General features: G+C 40.0%; 1 protein-coding gene across 5 annotated transcripts in view; it reads right to left on the reverse strand.

The window, feature by feature from the left end:
* Nucleotides 1-20016, reverse strand: part of gpc5c (glypican 5c) — a 147744-nt gene that overhangs the window by 8461 nt on the left and 119267 nt on the right. For 4 of the 5 annotated variants that reach the window (XM_061798379.1, XM_061798378.1, XM_061798375.1 and 1 more), the window contains one exon: nt 11355-15539. In XM_061798379.1, coding sequence (XP_061654363.1) covers nt 15358-15539 — 182 coding nt within the window. In that variant the 3' untranslated portion in view covers nt 11355-15357. Of the gene's footprint in view, nt 1-769; nt 826-11354; nt 15540-20016 lie in introns of those variants that run through there. The other variant, XM_061798377.1, reaches the window with a different exon arrangement.

The raw sequence follows: 20016 nt of genomic DNA on the forward strand, positions 1-20016 counted from the left end.
TGCCGGATATGCGGACCAAACTCTGACTCCGGTCGTACAGGGACCGAACAGCCCGTATCAGGGGGTTCGGTACCCCATACTCCCGAAGCACCCTCCACAGGACTCCCCGAGGGACACGGTCGAACGCCTTCTCCAAGTCCACAAAACACATGTAGACTGGTTGGGCGAACTCCCATGCACCCTACAAATTGATTAAAGATTTGACCGTGTTGCTAGAAACCTTTTGATGACAGCATTTCACTTGAGCTTTGTATAATATAGTTACTTTTTGCCAAGAATTTCAACCTCCCCTACACACATACAAATTTTTTTACATCTTAACCGATTTACAAACTATGAGTCGGCAAGTGTGTTCTTACGCCTCTTGTAGTGTGTGGTGTACTCCAAATGACCAACCACCTTGTTTTACATCTATCAGAAAAGGGGAAAGATGCTCAAATTGGGCCCATTTACTGGTATGTGCGTACCCAGCAGCAAGAAAACTGACCGCTGCAGCCAAACGGAGCCCGTGGAGTATTATGCCGCAGCCTCATTTTTATAAACTCCTTAAACTGCATACTTCATACTGTATGTTGATACAAAGTGTATGGTGTAAACAGAAACAGAATTTGAGACACCAAAATCAGCCTTTTCTCAACGGTTAGCATTCGCGATTAGCATTAGCGCACATGTGATTAACATTTTAGGTAAAAAAAAAAAAAAAAAAAGGTAACTCCCATAGCACTCAGACATCATATGTACATTACAAATCTAATAGTGTGTCACTTACAGACGCTCCTCTGTCGTTTTTGGCAAATGTTGTCATCAGTCCAACACTGCGTCCGTCTGCAATAAATGTCCATGTGAAACATTAGTTCCGGTGTGGTGCAAATACTGTTCCGGACCTGGTTTTGGTCCCAGTGGAGCTTTGAGGCAGAAATTCTCCGTTGGCCTATTTTTTCATTTTTTTTATTTTACAGTTTTGTTCAAACTGTACATTATATTAAACCGATGATCTGTGGACTATAACAATGTATGTTTTCCACACATTGAAAAGGCTTAAACTTAAAAAGTCCTTTAAAAGTTTGACAAAAAGAATTGATGAGTTATATAGCCTTGTGAATATTATCAACTACAGATTGCTATGATTGCACTTTATTTAAAAAATTAATTGCGCCTGTGAATGTAGTAGCCAGAAGGAGAAGAAAATAGTTTGATCGAATTTTATTATATACTTGAATTGAAAATCACTTCATTTGTGTTGAATGTTTGTTTTTAATTAAAATGTGAATATTGAAGAATAATTCATTACAAAGCCTCCAATTAATACAGTCCTACCGCTGTTTTACTATTCAAGATACTAAAAAGAAAATCTAAAAATCACCAACAAATGTGTCGGACCACATGAGCAACTGATTATGTTAAACGCGAGACACTGAGAAACATTTACATCCATATAATAATGCATTCCTTGAGAAGTTTTGCATGCTACAATGATAAAATAAAAATAATGTAATTTTATTTTTTTGGCCATCTGTTGATGACAAACAATGAAATTGCCATTTTAAGTACATTCAGCAGGTGGGTGGAGTGTCTTCTCAACTCCGATCAAGTTGTCCTCAGTCAGGCCCAGATTGACAAAGGCAACCTTGAAAAGCGTGAGAGGTCGCTTCCTGCTGCGGTTCTCAATCCCCCACCAAGAGTTCCTCATTAATATATCCCACTTCCATTTTGGTATAACACACATTCGTTCAGCATTCCTCTGACCTTTCCCTTTAAAGGAATCTAAGAGTGTTTTAATGAGACAGTTTAATTGTTAATTAAGTTTTACTATAAGAAGTGAATGTCAGCTATGCTTCCCATCGATAAGTATAATGATCATAAACTTTGATGAGTATGTTTAAGTGGCGTTCAGACGGAGGATTCTCTCAGCACCTATTGTAAACACAAATGTCATAAACATGCCTTGTAGGGGGAAAACACACTTGGGTTGGCTTCGGCTTCTTTTATCACAACATGGATTAGCAAATAATATTGTAATGGTTCTTGTACAGATCATTTCCCGATGATTGTAAACAACAGGCGCCAGGATACTTCTGGGTGACAGAAAAGTGATTGACTACAGCTGACCACAACTGACAAAATAACAAAAACTAGTTTTGTTTGGGTTTGCGCTGCCAGATGTCCCCCCAAAGCTTCCCCCCTCCCTTCCAATTTCCTTAAAAAACAACAACAAAAATCGAAATGAATGCTTGACCCTGTGGGTGAGGAGGATAAATCAAGTGGATTTCGTAAATACCATACTTGGGATTCATGTTGCAAATCACCATTATCTATAATCAACTTTCCTCATTGAAATAAAGAGAAATGCCATTAATCTGTTCCAGCCTTCCAATAAAAAACCACAACATCATTGTAATGTGTTTATTTAATGATAAAAAAAATACCACTCTATAAAATTGTACTTTATAAAAACATACAGCAATGACAGACTTAAAAAGAACTACAAAGAATTACACAGTTTTTGTCACACTTGAACGGTCACTTGACCACTTGGGGGCAGTGTACAACAGACAGACAGACGGACGGATATACTGTACAGTATAGACTTCTGCGCTCCGCTCACCTCCTCCCAGATGATAAAGAATATATGACTAGGAGTAGTTATCTTGAATGTCTAAATGTGTTGCTGCCCCATTTGTGGTCAAATATTAGTATCTTAAAGAGTTATATATGCATTTTCCATTAAGTGTTAGAATTAGCATTAAGAGCTAAGCTATGTGTTTGTTTTGAGAACAAAACATGTAATTCTGTAATTCTTATGTTTGACTCGTATCTTGAAAAACTCCAAAGTTGGGTCACTCGTATCTCAAGGCACCACTGTAGTTGTACGTAAACGATCGCAAGAGTGCCTGCTGGCAGAGTAGCCAATTCTGAAGGCTCAGACTTGGAACCAAACCTCCATCATGAGGTTTGTGGAAGGCATTTTCTCACAGGTAATCTATTAAATGTTTAATGTTGGTTGTTTTTGAGTAATTTAGCACAACGTAATGGCTGCCTGCTATTAGACTGCAGCACGTTATTCATTTCAGCGTGAAAAGCGTGTGCTCGTGCCCGTGCCCGTTAATTCGAGCAACAGAAAAGTCAATTAATTAAGTAAGTTAAGTGTGTCTGAAGATCCACATCTATTTTTGAATCAACTTACCCGTTAAATTAAAAATGATAGCCGGAATTCACCTAACATATTAGGGCACTTCACACCTTCGAACTACAGTGGTAAAGAAGCCCAAAATCATCAATCAAGTCGTGTTTCTTGTTTTCTCAATTGCTCAAATTCGACAAACGACATGAAAAGGTTTATTTACGAGTGGTGCCAAGGGAGAAAGCTCAGTTTTTTTTGCCACCTGGAACTACGTACGTCATCTCTGTGAAGTGCAAATGAAAATGGAAAAGCATTGTTACGAGAAGGGAAAGCTTTCACAGGCGAACTTGCTCAAAGTACTGCTGCTATTTTGAGTAAAGCGGTTGTAGAATAATTGAATAATCACACATGGACACGTTTGACTTGAGAGAAAGGCACTCAGCTGTTCAGTCAACACAGAGTTTATGTCTTTTACAATACGTGTGCCTGGTTTCTCGTAAATGTTCTCAGAAAGGTTCCTCCTATTTTTCTAGGAATAGCGGGACAGTCATTCTCCTGAGTGGGGCAACAATCAACTCTTGGGAAAAAAATAATTTCATACAGAGGTCAAAATGACATTTGTCTACTGTGGGTTGACATTAGTTCACTCCACAATAGCAGGAGTAAACATACCGATAATCAGGCTAGATTTTAATGTCACCCACCATTCCGATCAAAGTCAGCCAAGGCTTGATTATCGGATGTCCCTGAAAGATTATCCTGAGCTATTATCTTGTGGTGTGGGGCGTGGAAACAACGGTCTGGGCTAACAATCGGAAATGATACACCTGTTCAGTACTTCGGATGCAACGATGGCAAATTAGGAAGACAACTGACGCTCACGCTGCTGTCGGACACAAATAGAGGAGCAACTGTGTATTTGCGTGTCTCCCGAGTCATTAACCATGATCAATTGTTAGTGGTTGATGCAATTTAAGAAAGTTTTGCCAAAGCCATCCAAAAAAAAAAAAAAAAAAAAAAAAAAAAAGCTGAGACCTCATAGATGGACGCGCTGAAGTTTTTTTTTTTTTAACTTAAAGTTTTGAAATGACTGTCATGGCCATGTTATCTCACTCTATGCATCTCATTTAACATAACATCTTTTAATCTGTTCTGGTTTGTCATGATTTCAAATCTAAATGTGTTGTTACCTTATTGTCAACCAGCACAGATGGCTCACCAGAGGATTCATTTCATAATAAGTAAGTTTTCTGAGTTTAAATTGAAAATTAAAAAGTCCCTTTTCCATTATATATCCATTTTAAATTATTTCTACGAGTTACTCACCAAACATAACATTCACTCTGATGGCACTAATTTATAATTTAGAGCTAGAGAGCAGAAAAGTAACACAACAGTCGTGGTAAGGGAATACGGCAATTCTGCTCTGAGCTGATAATGATAGAAGAAGAAAGACAGAGCGAGAAAGAGATTTTGGGAAGGTGGAATGACACCCAAGGGAGTCGTGGGACAGTCATAGCCGCGTTCATCCATCTCCAGGACACGAGCAAGTAGCACGGCTGCGACTTGACAAATAGAGCGAGTCCGACGGGGAATTGAACATGACGTGATGACCAGCCTTGTGTGACTGACATACACACACACACACATTATTTCTCGTGATGGGAATTGATCAGTGAGGCCAATGATGATGAGGAATGAAGCAATTATCAAAAATAAATGTTGTCAGCTACTGCAGACTTGAATTGACACTATGTCTGTTGCTACCTCCACTGGGTCTTTTATACTGAATTTCAGTGAAAAGGTCTGTGAGTGTGATATTAAATGGTGATGGCAGTGTCATATTGTGCTATTAGGAAAGAGGAGAGTGGAAACAGTGCAAGTTTGTAAGACATTTTGGATTACCTAACCACATAGACAATATTGTTAGTACCCTTCCTTTAAAGCAAAAGAAAAACTTGCAATGCTTCCTGAAATTACGTGAAATTATTGTTAATTTTTGTAAACTGTGGGTCCGTGACACATTTTGAGAGAAAGTATTTTGTGATTAAGGGCTATATAAATAAACTTGACTTGATCATTCTTCTCTTTTCATTAATGGGTCATTCCAGAACTGGAGGACATTTTCTGTCTCTCCCATGAATAATCAAATAATAATCAAATAATCCGTGCACAAAATACAGAAATATGCACTTGTGCAAAATATAGTTCTCCTGAGATTAAATGTGACTGCAGCTGTAGTGAAAGTGATATATAAATATTAAAAATACCGAATAGCTCTTGAGCACCCCATAAAATCTAACTTATATATTTTTGGGTAAGATATTTTTCACATCTTCATAATTGTTAAAACATTTTATTTTATCACACATATTTTAAGTTGTAGTAATTATGCTCTCTTTTGTCTTTCAACATACAAACAACCCTGTTGCTAAAACCTATTTAGTCATTTAGAGGAAGAGGAAAAAATGTTGAGCGACATGACTCAGCAGAAATTAATGTTAATTGCTCTGAACATGGGTAGACCGAAGGTAAGTCCTCTCTTCTGTTTTTCATATTTTGACAATGTTTTCAGCTGTAATGGAGAGTGTCGCTCAAACCAACTCAACCCTGCAATTGTAAAAGTTTGACAACCGTTTTTCTATAGTTTTCCTTTTCGACTAAGTATGCATGCACAGCTTGTAAAAAAGCCACTAAATTCTTCTGAGACCACAATGCATGAAAAGGACACGCAGTCTATTAGTGTTAGGCCGTTGACAGTTTGCAGCGAGTAGACTCTTGTCGGAAAATGTTTACGATATGCGCGCGACGGAACGATGTTGAGCGTGGATTAGAAGCGTGTCGAGAAGATGAGGTGTGGACTTGGCTGAGCTGGTGAGACAGAAGCGCTGATGTGTGCTGCCATTTAAAATAGACCAGACAGACAGCTGAGCAGCTGTGACCTCACGTCGCCCCAACTCTCACTTACACTCACTGACTCTACACTTGCTATATACACACCAGAAGTGGCAAACGTACTCACACTATGGATTTAAGTAGAAGTATATAGAGACCTGTGTAAAAAAAAAAAAAAAAAAGTGGTAAAAGGAGATGTACTGAGTTAACTACATAAGTAAAAGATGCTGAAATGCACTGATACATACATAGTTTTGATAACTTGGTACAAAGAGAAAATAAGCATCTCTCTGAACAGAAAATCGTCATGTTGTTGTTTGTAAACCAAGAGCTGTGAACTGTGTGACAGCAAATGCTAAATTAGCTACTAAATTCTAATTGAAAAACTAAAGCTTTTTGTATGTTTTTTCAGATTAGTTTTTGAACACCAGGAGCTGGTGGTCTTTAGGCTGGCACAAGACACAACACACTCACCATGAATCATTCAATCAATCCGACAACAACAAACAATTCATGAAATGAGGCTATGAATGCACAATTCAGTGGTGCTTTGAGATATGACTTTAATTTGTTCCAAACAAAAATAGCACTCTATAATATTGTTCTTTACAAAAACATACAGTAGTGACATAATTAAATAGAATGTAAAGAAATGAAACATATTTTTTTTTGTTTCAATTCAATGGCTATTGTGCTGTTCCTTCTGGCATGCAGGCCTTGGCCACCAGTATAATACAGACATACGCATATACTGTACATGGAGCTGGTTTCAGATGCTCAGTAGACCACAGTAATATTAGTCATTCTTTGCAGAGGATAAAGAATATATGCCTACATGTGTTGCTCCATCCTTCATGTTCAAATATTTGTTACTTGAATGGTTATGACTACCACGACTATCAATGCTATTCTTTAGCTTATCTATGGCGCCTCCCATTATATGTCAGCATTAAGTTAGCGGACTTCAAGGCAAAGTTATCCAGTCGTTTTAAATACACAATGTGTAATTTTGTTTGTTTTATGTTTGGTTTGAAAGGAAACTTTAAGAATTGTTCACAATCTGCCAAACTCGTAAGTCGGGTCAGTTGTATATCAAGGCACCACTGTATCTTGCTTCTATGAATCTGTTGCGACGTCATCTTTGCTCCCTGGTTCACGTTATTAGTCCCAAAAAAATTCAATCAATCAAAATCTCAGCGTTGGCTGATTCTGTATTTACATCGTTTTTGCATTTTGTCGTCATCTGTGGCGGTTGAAAAAAACCTACCTAGCCTATTTTGAGAAAGTAAGTTGTAGGAAGTATGAATATCTTCTTTCAAATGCAGGGAGTAAAAGCAAAAAGTCATCAGGAAAAAAAAAAAAAATTCAAAGCACAGGTAACTGAAAAATCCACTTTGATACATTAATGAAGTATTTGGACTTAGTTACTTCCCACCAGTGATGCACACCTACACACACTAACTGGCATTATGTGTCTTAGTTTCACACCGTTATGCTGCATTATTTACATCCATTTATTGACTCGTGTTGCATTGGGAAGGTTACTAAAAGGAGGACAGACTGCTTAAGGCTGTTACTTTGGGGATAAAACTCGATCAATTCCAGCTCTGGCAAGGCCGAGCGAGGCATGATATCCTTTCAAGGGACACCTTGTGTCGTCGTCTGCTGCTGGCCAGACGGTCGCGGCATGAAATAGACTCCAGGGATCAAATGCAGTCTGCATGCGAGTGGAAGTCTGCAATTGTGGGACCGGTTGGATGAAATCACTGGTATTGGGGAGGACGTTGGGGCAGATATTCGAAGGAGCGTGTGGCCACCGTCCACTCTGCCAGGAAAATGTCATTAGTTATTTGTGCTGATAGGCTGATGATAAAAACAGTGTGGGTGTGGTGGGGGCTTAAAGTGCCTCTGTCGCCTGAAGCGGGGCCATCAAATTCTTTTCTCTAAACTGATGATGGGGGGGAACACCCAGTAAGAAACTGTTTTAACCCTTCCCCATGCAATAATTGGACCAACGCCGGAACGTTGTAATCCATTTGAGGAGGCTGGTTCAACTTTAATTTGTTTAGATTTCAAAACAATTTTCACCGTAGGAATGAATGAAAATAGAAATAAGCAAGGCCATCTTTACCGGCCTAAGAAGCACTGACCTACATTTAAAACCTACATTCCAATATTTGTTCCATGAAACGATATTAATTAATTCCCAACAGTCGACTCTCTTCATTTGGCAGCATTTCTCTTGGCTGCACTACTTCTAATATTTCTATGTGTTTATTATATTTATTGTCCAATCAGATTTCAGCCTCTATGTGTTGCCATGTCAATGTAATCTGCCCAGAGCCTTCAGAAACACTAGTGCTGGCCAATGAAATTCAAACTATATTGGCAATGAGACTGTTCCTTTAACCAATCAGATTCAAATTTCAGATAGCCGCCCCACAATAACGTCAGCATTTTTCCATCCACTGATTGGTTGGTCACAGCAAGTCAGGTTCCACTAGCAAAACACATCTGTAGATGTCTGCACACATTCACACATTTATTAATCAGCATATCTGGTGAGTAGGATGTTTTTTTTTCTTTTTCAATTTTATTTTATTATTATATTATTATTTATGTTTTTGTTATGTTAAGAGATACTGATTCGGAACTGTTCCAGATCACATACTGTAAATGGCGCAGTTGTGTGCTGTTATATTGCGTTTGTTGTATAATATTGATTGCTTTTTTTACTTACGACGTGGTAGTGGTCGTATTAAGAGTTGGATTAAGTGGGATAAGTCCCCACTCAGGCCCAGGTACCAAAACTAACATTTTAACTTTCTTAACTTTCATACAAGTATACAATTGGCTACACGTGGCTACACGTGAGGCTACGTGTAGCAGCTAACCAATCGAGCTAGTTAGCCAGTAGCTAGCGAGCAGATGTTAGCTGTTTAGCATGTCCATTTGAAGAGCCTTTTTTCCACCTCCATTTCCTTTGTTGGAAATCCAGTTACAATGTGATAATGTGATATTATGGTGTGTTGATTTGTATTAGGGGGATCTCAGGAGGTCTGGATTGAAGAATCTTGTTTGAGCTATCTGATTTCATTACTACTATTTTTAATACTACAGGTAATGTATTCAAATCATAGCATGGGAGCCTTGTTATATCCCAAGATTTTTTATTATTTTTTTTTAAATTCCAAAATTATTTTGTGTTACTGTTGCATTGATGCTGACAGCTCCATGAATAGGCAAAGTTTCCCAGTATCCAACAGGTCAGCTACATATCAGCTGAGTGAGCAGAGGGCCACTAGCGATTGCTCTGTCAGTGCACAAAATCCTGCACATTCTATTTTTGCTGCAAACACAGACTGATATGTTTAGCACGAAAGCCACTTGGATGCAAATAGAGAAGGTCAGACAGTGCACCCAGCCCTGCATATGCAATCGAAACTCCTCAGCAGTGGTAGTAGCACAACTTAAGTAGATTTTTTTTTAAGGTAACTGTGATCACTTTTTACTTTTACTCTCTGTGTTTGAAAGCATATCTGTACTTGCTACTCCTTACTTTAGAAAAATAGCCTGGTTGTTTTTTTTTCCAACCTTCGTGGAGAATGTGACTATGTACTTTCGCTACTTCTACTACTCAGCAGCACATATCAGCGCTGTCCAATGAAAATCTCTAAATTTATTGTGAACGTCATGATTGGAGACACATGCTTTTCATTAGACAGCTACGGTATGTAAGAACAGACTGGCCTTAATGCCAAAGTTGAATTTTTTTGGAGAGACAGTTTTCCTCTCTCCGACAGATAAATGAGGGTGCGAGACGATGGGATGTTGAAGGTTTTATCGTGCCTCTGTGATGTCTCTTCTGCTCTCCAACGGTGAGACCTGGACACTTACCGACGACAACTTAAGCAACTGGACAACTTTTATATGAGGTGCCTTAAACCAGCTGCATAGTGAGTGATGCGACTCAACTGGAAGGAACTGGACAATCCCCCCAAAATTAGTCGGCAACAGACACTCGTACGTCTACCAACTTGCTGGAATGGAAAAACTGCGTCCGTTATTGTTCTCATTCGGAAACAACATGCTGTTGCAACAAACGTGTTTGATCCATGAATCGACCAATACATCTCCTGGTTCAATTACAAATGGTATTTGAACAGTCCTATTCACAAGATGGCTCATGAGAGAATCCGCGCTGCCCCCTGATCAGAGCTGTAGGACCCGACTGGCAACCGTGTGGAACAGATCGGTTGATGACGACGATGACTGAACCCGCAACAATAAACTGTGCAAGGGCCACGATTAGATTGATTTCGGACTCCTATCTTGTTCAGAAGTGTGTCTAGAACCTGAGGTGACCCTTCTTTTACCAAGTATTAGATCAAAAGTTCCTACCAAGGGACACTTATTCAAACATTTCGTTTCAATTGTACCGGTAACCTTCCAGATGGATTATTCCATGGATCCATGTGGAGAAGAGTTATTGAAACTCGTCCTGAGGGGGGGGGAAAAAAAGCAAACTTGGTGATTGGCCTAATGTCCGAACACTCCACAAACATTACATTCAACTTTGTTTTTGACTGTTGAATACATTGTACTTTTTATCAAAAAGGCTTCTTCAGCACAGTCTCTCCAAGAGCCCGTCCATCCATCAATTCTCGCTTATCCTGTTCAGGGTTCAGCTGGAACCTTTCCTAGCTGACTTGATGTCGTTGCTGATGGGTCGTCCAACTGACTGGAACCAGTGAGCGGCCAGCAGTTTGCGGCATTTACTGGCATGCTTGCAATCCTGGCTGACCAGATAGAAATATAACTTTTATTGGACAATGTAAATGCATCAACCACATACCACTATGCGGTGGGAAAAAACGGGCAATACTTGTAAGCTTGCGACAGTTGATGGGTTAAATCTCCTCCTCTTTTCAGTTTCAAGATGGCTCTCTCCACAGTCTTGACATCATTATCCCTAAAAGAACGCCTTTTCTCCTTGAGATGCAAATGAACCAGTATGTCTTAATTCAAAGTGGTGCAAGGCACCGGCGCGGTTGGTGCATTCTTTGCTGCACTGGATTTTATTAGGTTTGCCCCTCTGTATCTTATCCTTTGACATACAAGTTTCTTGTTCTTGTCTACTTAGTTGAGTGTTGCTGTGGTCTTTCTCACAGCAAATTTGACAAAAGTTAGTCTGTCCACATGTTCTGTTCTCAAAGAATCCAGATTGGTCTGCTTGTTTTTTTTTTTGTCTAGCTCTTAAAGCATTCTCTGAGTTGGACAGCAGCCAAGATGCAGCATAGCAAATGAATTAGCACTTCATAAATGAGATGCAATAAGACACAAAACAAGATAATTTACTTAAATATGTACATTTATACACATGCGACAATATACGGCGGTGAGTATCTGTGTGAGATGGGGGAAAGAATTAAAGACTTATGATCAGAACAGATTTTGACACATTTTCAACTGGTAAATGATCTTATACCTCTTATGCTCCCCATGTGTCATTGAACGCAGCATCATCTTACAGAAAGTATTTGCATAGACAAAAGACATTTCCCAGTGTCACGGAGAGCTGTGTCACAGACCAACAGCAACCTAACAGAGCTGAAATGTACATGTGCATCTTTTAGGCATTGCCAGCTTTAATACTGTATCGGCATAGTCTTGCTGAGCATACATTCACTAATATCGTGTGCTTCACCTTCCAACAACAGCAGCAACATTTACACAAGAAGGCAAGCAGGATGAGGGTCATTGTATAAGCAGCCGAGCTTGCTTGTTCAGCTTCTTCTGCACAGAGACAAATACGGATTTACTTGTAATCTATTGGATTTGCGAGGAACGTTCGGCATTAGGGTGGGTGGGTACGGGGACATTACTGTTATCGTGACTGAAAGAAAGACATTTCCAGCATTAGAACGGAACACACAATTAATTCATTAAGAAGGGCTAGCACAATGGCTACCACCCTGCTGAATCTGACAATAGCAGCAGTAAACATATTAAAATGTCTTATGACACTATTCAGATCTGCACTACATGGTTTGCGACAATTCACACACCCCCCCCCCCCCCACCACTCCCCCCAAGTGACAACATTTGGACATACGCCATGGCAGTGGAAAACGTAAACAGCGCACAGAATCCTCAGATCAAAATCAGGCCTCTTACAAATCTGGATCAAAATCCGAAGTAACGAATATCTGCCAAGTAAATTGAAGCATAAAAGGACAGATCTAATATACCCAGTCAATGTGAGCCAGATGTCATCAAGATTTGCCAATCACCTACGTGTGCATACCCAAACAACACAAACACAAAATAAAACACCCACTGTCAATCTAAACTCTAAAACTACAGCGACAGCATAGACCAAATCTGTGACATTAGAGATGTGTCGATCATTAAATAAGCAAACTAACGGCTGACGGCGGCCAGTGGAGGAGTGTGGAAGTTTCCCTCATTTAAATCAATGGGGGTACAGTAAACCCCAGCTATATCGCCGTTCAGTTTTCACAGTCCCGGTATTTCCCCTTCGTAAGTGTTATAAAAGTTGTTACTGTATTTTTTTTATACTGTTGTACAATACATTTACATATTATTAATATCTAATATTATAAACGTGTAAAGTATGTTTGAACACCTTAAAAAAATGTAATTATCGTAAATGTTATGTAAACATACTGGAGCTCAGGTGTATTTAAATAGGAAATTTCTATTTTACTTATCGCGGGTGAGGGTGGGTGGGGTTCTGGACCGTAACCAAGGGGTGGTGGGGGAAGGGAGTTACACTAATTGTCAGCCCAGGCCTACTAAGTGGTAAGTTTAAAAATTACAAATTACTTTTTTCAATGGTAAGTTTAAAAATGACAATTTATTTGTTCTTATTTACTTACCTGTTGCCGCTGGCCCATACCGTTACTGGAAATGTACGTGTAAATAGACAGTAAAAACAAATTGGATATAGGAAATAAATGAGAAGTGGGGACTGGGCCCTGCTTTGTGTTGAATGTATCTTTAAGAACACAATTTATGTGTTTAATTCCCTGTAAAGTGAAAATAATTAACTTGACACACCACAGATAAGAATGTTGTTGACAACCCTGCCAAATTTAGATCAAGATTTTATCTAAAATCTTATCTCAAATTCATGAGAAATTAAGCTCTTCTCTCCACTCTCAAATGCTGTGGGCGAGTCTCCTGAATGCGCTGAACCCGCACCCCAACTGTCAATCAAATACACTACTGTGATTTGTAAAAATGGATGCTAGTTATTCTAGCATCTTTCATTAGGCCTTTTCACAACACACTCAGTGTGAACAGTACGGCGTCCCGGTGTGACCTCGCCCTAATTTGAAAGTGCTGATGTAGCAGTCTGAAAGGAAGTAGGGAGGCTTTCCCCGCTGGTAGTCGTAGACGAGTAAACTGCACCTCGGCATTATGTAGTTGTCATTGTTGCAAAAGAAAGCTCTGGCTTTTCTTACTTTAAGGAGGAGCAAAAATAAAAAAAAATAGAACAATAAAATAAAAAAAAAAGGGAATGGATGCATGCCATACTAATTTCACGGCAGGATCTTGGAAAGTTTAAGCTCGTTTGTCAGCTACAATTCCATGAAGAGCGCTTGGAAGGTATATTTCAGGCTGAGCAAGGAGCTGTTTGAAAGCCTACTGCACAGACGTCTCGGTATCATTTTTTCTGTTTTCCCAAACCTCGGGACACTTGCACCCCATCTCGTTTACAGTACAAGTCCACCAAAATAGCACCCAGAAATCACACCGCCAACCGTACTGGCATTCCGTGCTCATGCCCCCTCAGCACATACACAATGAATGGGTTTGACGACGGCGCGTTGCCAAGTGTGGCGTGAAAAGGCCTTTAACTATGCTTTTGCTGTGAAAATATATCCGCGTAATGGCTCTAGTGGTTGGAATATATCCATCCGGGTTGCTGGGGGGGTTTTCCACGCTGCGACAATGAGGCACTCTAAAGCTACCATGCCAGCGCAAAGCCCCTGTTTACATGCTGGCTGTCAGACCTTTATTTTCTCTTCCTAGCGTGTCTGCCTTTCTCTCTGGAACGTACACCCACTCGCAGCTGATAACAAGGTGCTTTAAAGCACGCCAGCAGTCCACACGCTGGCTATCATGTTTGACTTATTTTTTCCCCCTCATTCTTCCATTATGAAAACTGAAATGGTGAAAAACAGTTTAACACTATACCGCCACAATTCAATACCGGTACTACATCGTTCCCAGTCTTTGCATGTTTTCAGAAATTATCTTCAAACATAATAATGTATTCAGAAACAAAGCTCTGAATTCACTTTACAGGGTCTTTAGGATCCACTTCATCAGTTTGAGATTTTGGGCAAATTATTTAAAAAAATGTTTTTTTTGTCAAAATGTTTCTTACATTGATCCTGCTCATACCAATATTTTTCACTTCATGCATGAATGGATGTGCAGTTCCACAATACAACACACAAAAGAGGATGTGCGCTAAACTTTCATAAAATCAATGACATACTGGCTTTCTTTGTACCCTCGCTGCTTTTAGTTTTGCATTGAAAATACATCCCTGTATATTCAGAGCACATGAGCACAATCCATTTGAACAGCTCACAAAGCACCATCAGTCACTACAAGCTTTACGCCGAATCTGAACCTTTTACACTGTCAGATCATTCCACCTATATACAGTCACTTACTATAAACACCTAGTTGCACATGTGCGAGGGCGCTCACCTGCACACGCGTTACATTCTAATCTGAGCCAAGATACACAGCTGTTAGAGGATATCAAATCTGCCGTTTTGGGTTAGGCGTCTGGAACCGATTTAGTAATCTAGCATGCATTCCATAATCCTCACACAGGAAATATGTTTTGAAATGAGCTCTTCTGCGTGAGCGGAAGATGATGCAGTGGTTTGCGATGGCAAAATAAAAGGTAGGGGAAAAAATAAAGTGTATTGGCATATGTGCAAGCCTTCGTAAGATCACCATGGCGCAGTCCTCTTCTAAATGGCCAAGGGTGTGTTGAGAGCGCAAGGCTGTGTTGGTGTGTGTACGCACGCATGTCTCGCCCATTTCATGGACAGAAGAGCCGAGAGGAAGCAGTAGGGATTTTGTTTGAAGATGTGTGTCTGTGTGTGTGTGTGTGTGCGTGCATGGGATCAGCTTTAGCAAACACACGCTTGGCGAGCTCCAGAACAAGACGTTCTTGCAGTTGTCCTCTTTTCCTCCGTCATCCAACAACATAGAGGAGTCCATAAGTGATGTGTGTGTTGGATGTGAAAGTCAGTATGCAGTTTCTTATAGACCGAGTCACATTGGCATCAAAACAGGGTCCATTGTGAGCAAAGAGCAGCGAGGATCAGCACGAGGCTGCAGAGTCCCGGCCAGCTGCCCGACGGGGAGCCCCCTACCACCCGTACTGAGGGGGGCTTGGCTGGGTTCTCCTTTGGACTGTCCAATATAGGCTCGATGGATCCAACTTCACTGGAGCCTTTTGTGTGTACTGTAGGATGAAGACAAGAGAGAAAAAGAGAGATACAATTGTTCATCATGTCAATAAAGTAGGAGGAATATTACGAGAAAACTTTTCTGAGACTGAAGTCGGAGCATAGGGCAGCATAGTGATTAGCGCGTTTGCCTCACAGTTCTGAGGTTCTGGTTTCGAATCTCGGATCTGGTCTTCCATAAACATGCATGTTAGGTTCATTGAAGACTCACAATTGCTCAAAGGTCTGAATGCTAGCTGGAATGGTTGTTTGACTATATGAGCCTTCCGTTTGTCTTAAAAGTTATTACAAACAGAAATGTACAGTGATGCCTGGAGATATGAGCTTAATTTGTTCGCTAACATCACTCGGAGCTCAAGACTTTCAAATAATTTTTCCCCATTGAAATGAATATAAATGCTAGTAATCCGTTCCAGCACCCCCCCCCCCCCCCCCCCCCAAAAAAAAAACAACAACAAAATGTTTGGAACATTTTTTTTCAACAGGGAAAATAGTACTTATAATATTGTACTTTAAAACAACAACAACAAAATAGAAAGTAGACTGAAACAGTTTTTGCATCAATTAATTCTGGCTTCTCCGGGTGTGCACGACTTGGCCACCGGGGACAGTATAGTACAGTTACACAAACACAAACGAAGAAGAGTTTCCTATCAGGAATATTATGGTAGTTATTTTTCACAAAGGATAAAGAATATATGCTTGTGAGTATTGTTATATTATCTGTCTACATGTGTTGCTGCACTCGGTTTGTGCTCTAATATCCATTGCTTAAAGGGTTGTAACATCACCACATTGACGCTATTTGTTAGCTGTGTATGACATTTGCGTATAAAGTGTAATTCTCTTTGTTTTATATTTAGTGTGATCGTAAACTTTAATTGGGTGTGGCATTAAACAGCTTGGAGACTTTTTTAAAGGTTTGTTCACTATGACAAGCTGCTGCTTGTTGTACAGTGAGCTGAGTTCACTGCCACCATACTGAGCTTGTTTCTAAAATTTTGGCTCGCATGTCTACACAAAAATCGGCCGAATGACGGTTTGTATCTTCAAAAACCCATTAAGTCGGGTCACTTGTATCTGAAAGCATCACTGTATACAAGCCTTAGGAGGACGACAGTTGGGGATGTTACCTTTACTTTAGTACTATGTAAGTTTGACAAACAATGAAATTAATCTTTTATCACATCAATACCATAATCACTATGACCACTTTAATGTGATGTGTACAAATGATTGTGTCGAAGGTGTTCAATGGGATTGAGGTCAGGGCTTTCAAGTTCTTCCTGGTCAAAGCCATCCAATCATGCTTTCACAGACCTTGCTTTGTGCAGTGGGAGCAGAAAAGAGCCTTCCCCAAGATGTTCTCACAAAGTTGGAAGCATACAGTTGTGGTAAGATTAATTACATTTAAAAAAAAAACAATTCAAGATAGCAGCCCAACTCCTGACTGATCAATTTCTTGACTAACAGGTTGTCCCGATACCCTTTGGCCAACTGAAAAACACTGCTTTATCACTAACAAGGCTGAGCAAACATTACATAAGAGTATGAATAGGGAGGAAAATATATCAAGCAGTGGCAATCCCAAAGGATGAAGGGAAAACACACACATTGACATGATAAAAGATTGCAGTGTATTGTGTCAAGGGCCAATTGTTAAAAGAGTATAATCTGCCACTGTCGGAAAATGAGGTCAAGTTTTCAGTTGATCCTTTCAATGCGAATGAGGCAAATCTCTCAAGATGGATGCAATTGTGGACTAAATCGACCTTACAAGGCAGGTGGCGTCGCAACAATACAGCTATGATATCTTGAAATCCCATCTTGCCAAGATTGAAGTTGTTACGAGGAGACAGAAGCAACAGACATTGCTTGGATATCCCACCAAATGTAGAATTCATTTTTTGATATCATCTCCACACCTCTGTTGTGCCTGTGAGATAAGGGTGAGGCAGGGCTCGAAAGACAGTGAATTGTTTCCAGCATATGTTGTTTTTATTGTCCCGGTTGACAATAGACAAAGACACTGTTCATCCCAAATCTGATTGCGCTTATTGTTTTCGGTGAAACTGGCCTGCATCTTATCAGGATAGAGAAGAATAGAGAAGTGGAAATGTGCAAACACACAAATGCTAAATCACTACATGTAAACAAACCAACTGGCTAATTAGGGAGCCAATTCCTGCCAGAACAAGCAATTACATTGCAGACAATAATTTGGCCAACTAGTTAAAGTGTTAATTTCATAGTAGCGAATACATGCTGCTGCAAAGGTTTTGTGAACTTTAACATGACCCTAAATTGGAAGCCAGAAAATTTTGTTACGAGGAGATGAGCCAATGCTAGCTCAATAATCCAAGACCATCTCCTGCTAACAGCTGTTAAAATTGCGATATGCAATAAGTACTTGATGCCATTTACACCAGTGAGAGATTATATAGCATATACCCAGCATGTTCTATTAATGTTCACAGCCAGTTAAATGTCACAGCTGGCAAATGGAATGTTTGGACTCCTGCTCTTTGCATTAATCCGCATTTACACCAATGACATCATCAAGTGCAACAATGGTGAACAGCGTTCTTCCGATTTCACTCCTGCAGTTGCACCTAAGTGGCTTTTCTCCTTTTGGCCAATCACTGAACTGCAGTGTGTCGAGCGCAAGGTGCCGAGATGAACCAAATTTTTACACTTTTATTACGGTCTTGTGTCATTAGTGATTAAAATAGATTGATGATGAATTAAATTGACACCTGCATACATATAAAATTAACAGGGGTATCGGAATGATCAGGTCTAAAAATATGCAAAGACGAACATCAGGAGACAAGGGAAATAATTGAATGTGATGTTGCCATAATGACACAGTGTTAGCAGATTGATCACCTGCTTGATAGAGCTGGCTCAAATGATAATGATGAGAATATCCTGGCAATTTTTTTGTCTTGAGTTTGTTGTCACATTTCTGTCGGGCCAATTATACATACTCGTGCACTCACTGTCGTTGTCTCGCCACGCTGCACTACCTGCATATCTGTTGTTGACCATGCCAGAGTAGCATCTGCCCCACTTGCACACTGACTGAGGAGTATCTGCAACATTTGCACAATCAACATTGTCCCAGATTATCGCGCTACTAGTCACTTTAAACTGCATACACTCCTTGAAGTCTCGGCGCCCTTTGCACAATGGTCATCGCACCGGACTATTGCAATATTAGTCATTCAAACTGCTCTAAGTGCTAGAGGACACTGCATCTTTTTGCACAATTGTCAAAATTTTTTTAAATAAAGTTGTACCGGCATTACCAGATAACAAGCAACCCTTTATTGCTCAGTGACTGTTTTTTGTCAATGTCTTTATGTCTCAAAAGTGTTCTCTGTCAATTAACTGTTGTCGTACGAGAGCGGCTCCAACTACCGGGGACAAATTCCTTCTGTGATTTTTGGACATACTTGGCAAATAAAGATGATTCTGATTCTGATGTGGAAGGAAAAGATGGAAAAGCAGAAGGCAGGCAGCAGCCGCAGATGATGTAGCTGGTTAGTAAAGGAAAAAACAGTATGTTTGGCTTCTTAGCACCAGATTGAATATCAAGGCAGATGGAATCAATCGACTCAAGGATATGCGGTGGCACACAGACATACTTTTTGAATTTTGCATAAATTGCAGACGTGGTGTCTCTGAGAATGAATTAAGAGGGTCGGGTATTTAAGTCACTGAACTATGGTGAATGAAGTTCCCCATGGATGGAGGTGGTGAGTTGGCAACAGGGTGAATAGACTGTAGAGTCTATTGGATCTAGTGCTGGAAACATCCTTACGAGAAATTAATATGGACACCCTTGAACTAGCACCCTTTAGTCTGTTTTATTTTAATTTTTTTCTATTTTGATTCTCCCCTTGATACGGTTCCATTGGTGTGGAACAAACTGGTTCCGAGACAAACACTTCTAGGTAACTCTGGTACATTTCTGTTGGATGAATAAGCGATCCAACATCAATCAAGTCAAACTGGCGGTTCAGTTTTAGGTGACGTAAACACAAGTTCAACATGAGAAGAAGAATACTTTGCTCAAGCCATACCCAAAACGTGCACTTGACTCTGTAATGGTGCACAGCAGACTGGTAACACTGTCCAGGGGCCTCATGTACAAAGACTTGCGCGGATTTCCTCCTAAAACATGGCGTACGCTCAAATGCAGAAAACGTCGTACGCACAAAAATATTCAGATGTATGAAACTCTGCGTACTCATGAATCCAAGCACATTTCCTTCGTACATTCCAATCAACGTGGAAATGAGCGCACATGTTGGAGTAGTCGACTCCTCCCTGTCCACGCCCATATTTGAATATGCAAATCATATTTAAATGAACCCTGCACCTGAGATGCCGATCTCCGCATGATCAGAAAAAAAAGGAAAATGAGCAAGGTAATGAATACAAAGAATTTTTCTGAATGTGAAGTTG

The sequence above is a fragment of the Phyllopteryx taeniolatus genome, chromosome 14 (assembly GCF_024500385.1).
Source record: "Phyllopteryx taeniolatus isolate TA_2022b chromosome 14, UOR_Ptae_1.2, whole genome shotgun sequence".
Classification (NCBI taxonomy): domain Eukaryota; kingdom Metazoa; phylum Chordata; class Actinopteri; order Syngnathiformes; family Syngnathidae; genus Phyllopteryx; species Phyllopteryx taeniolatus.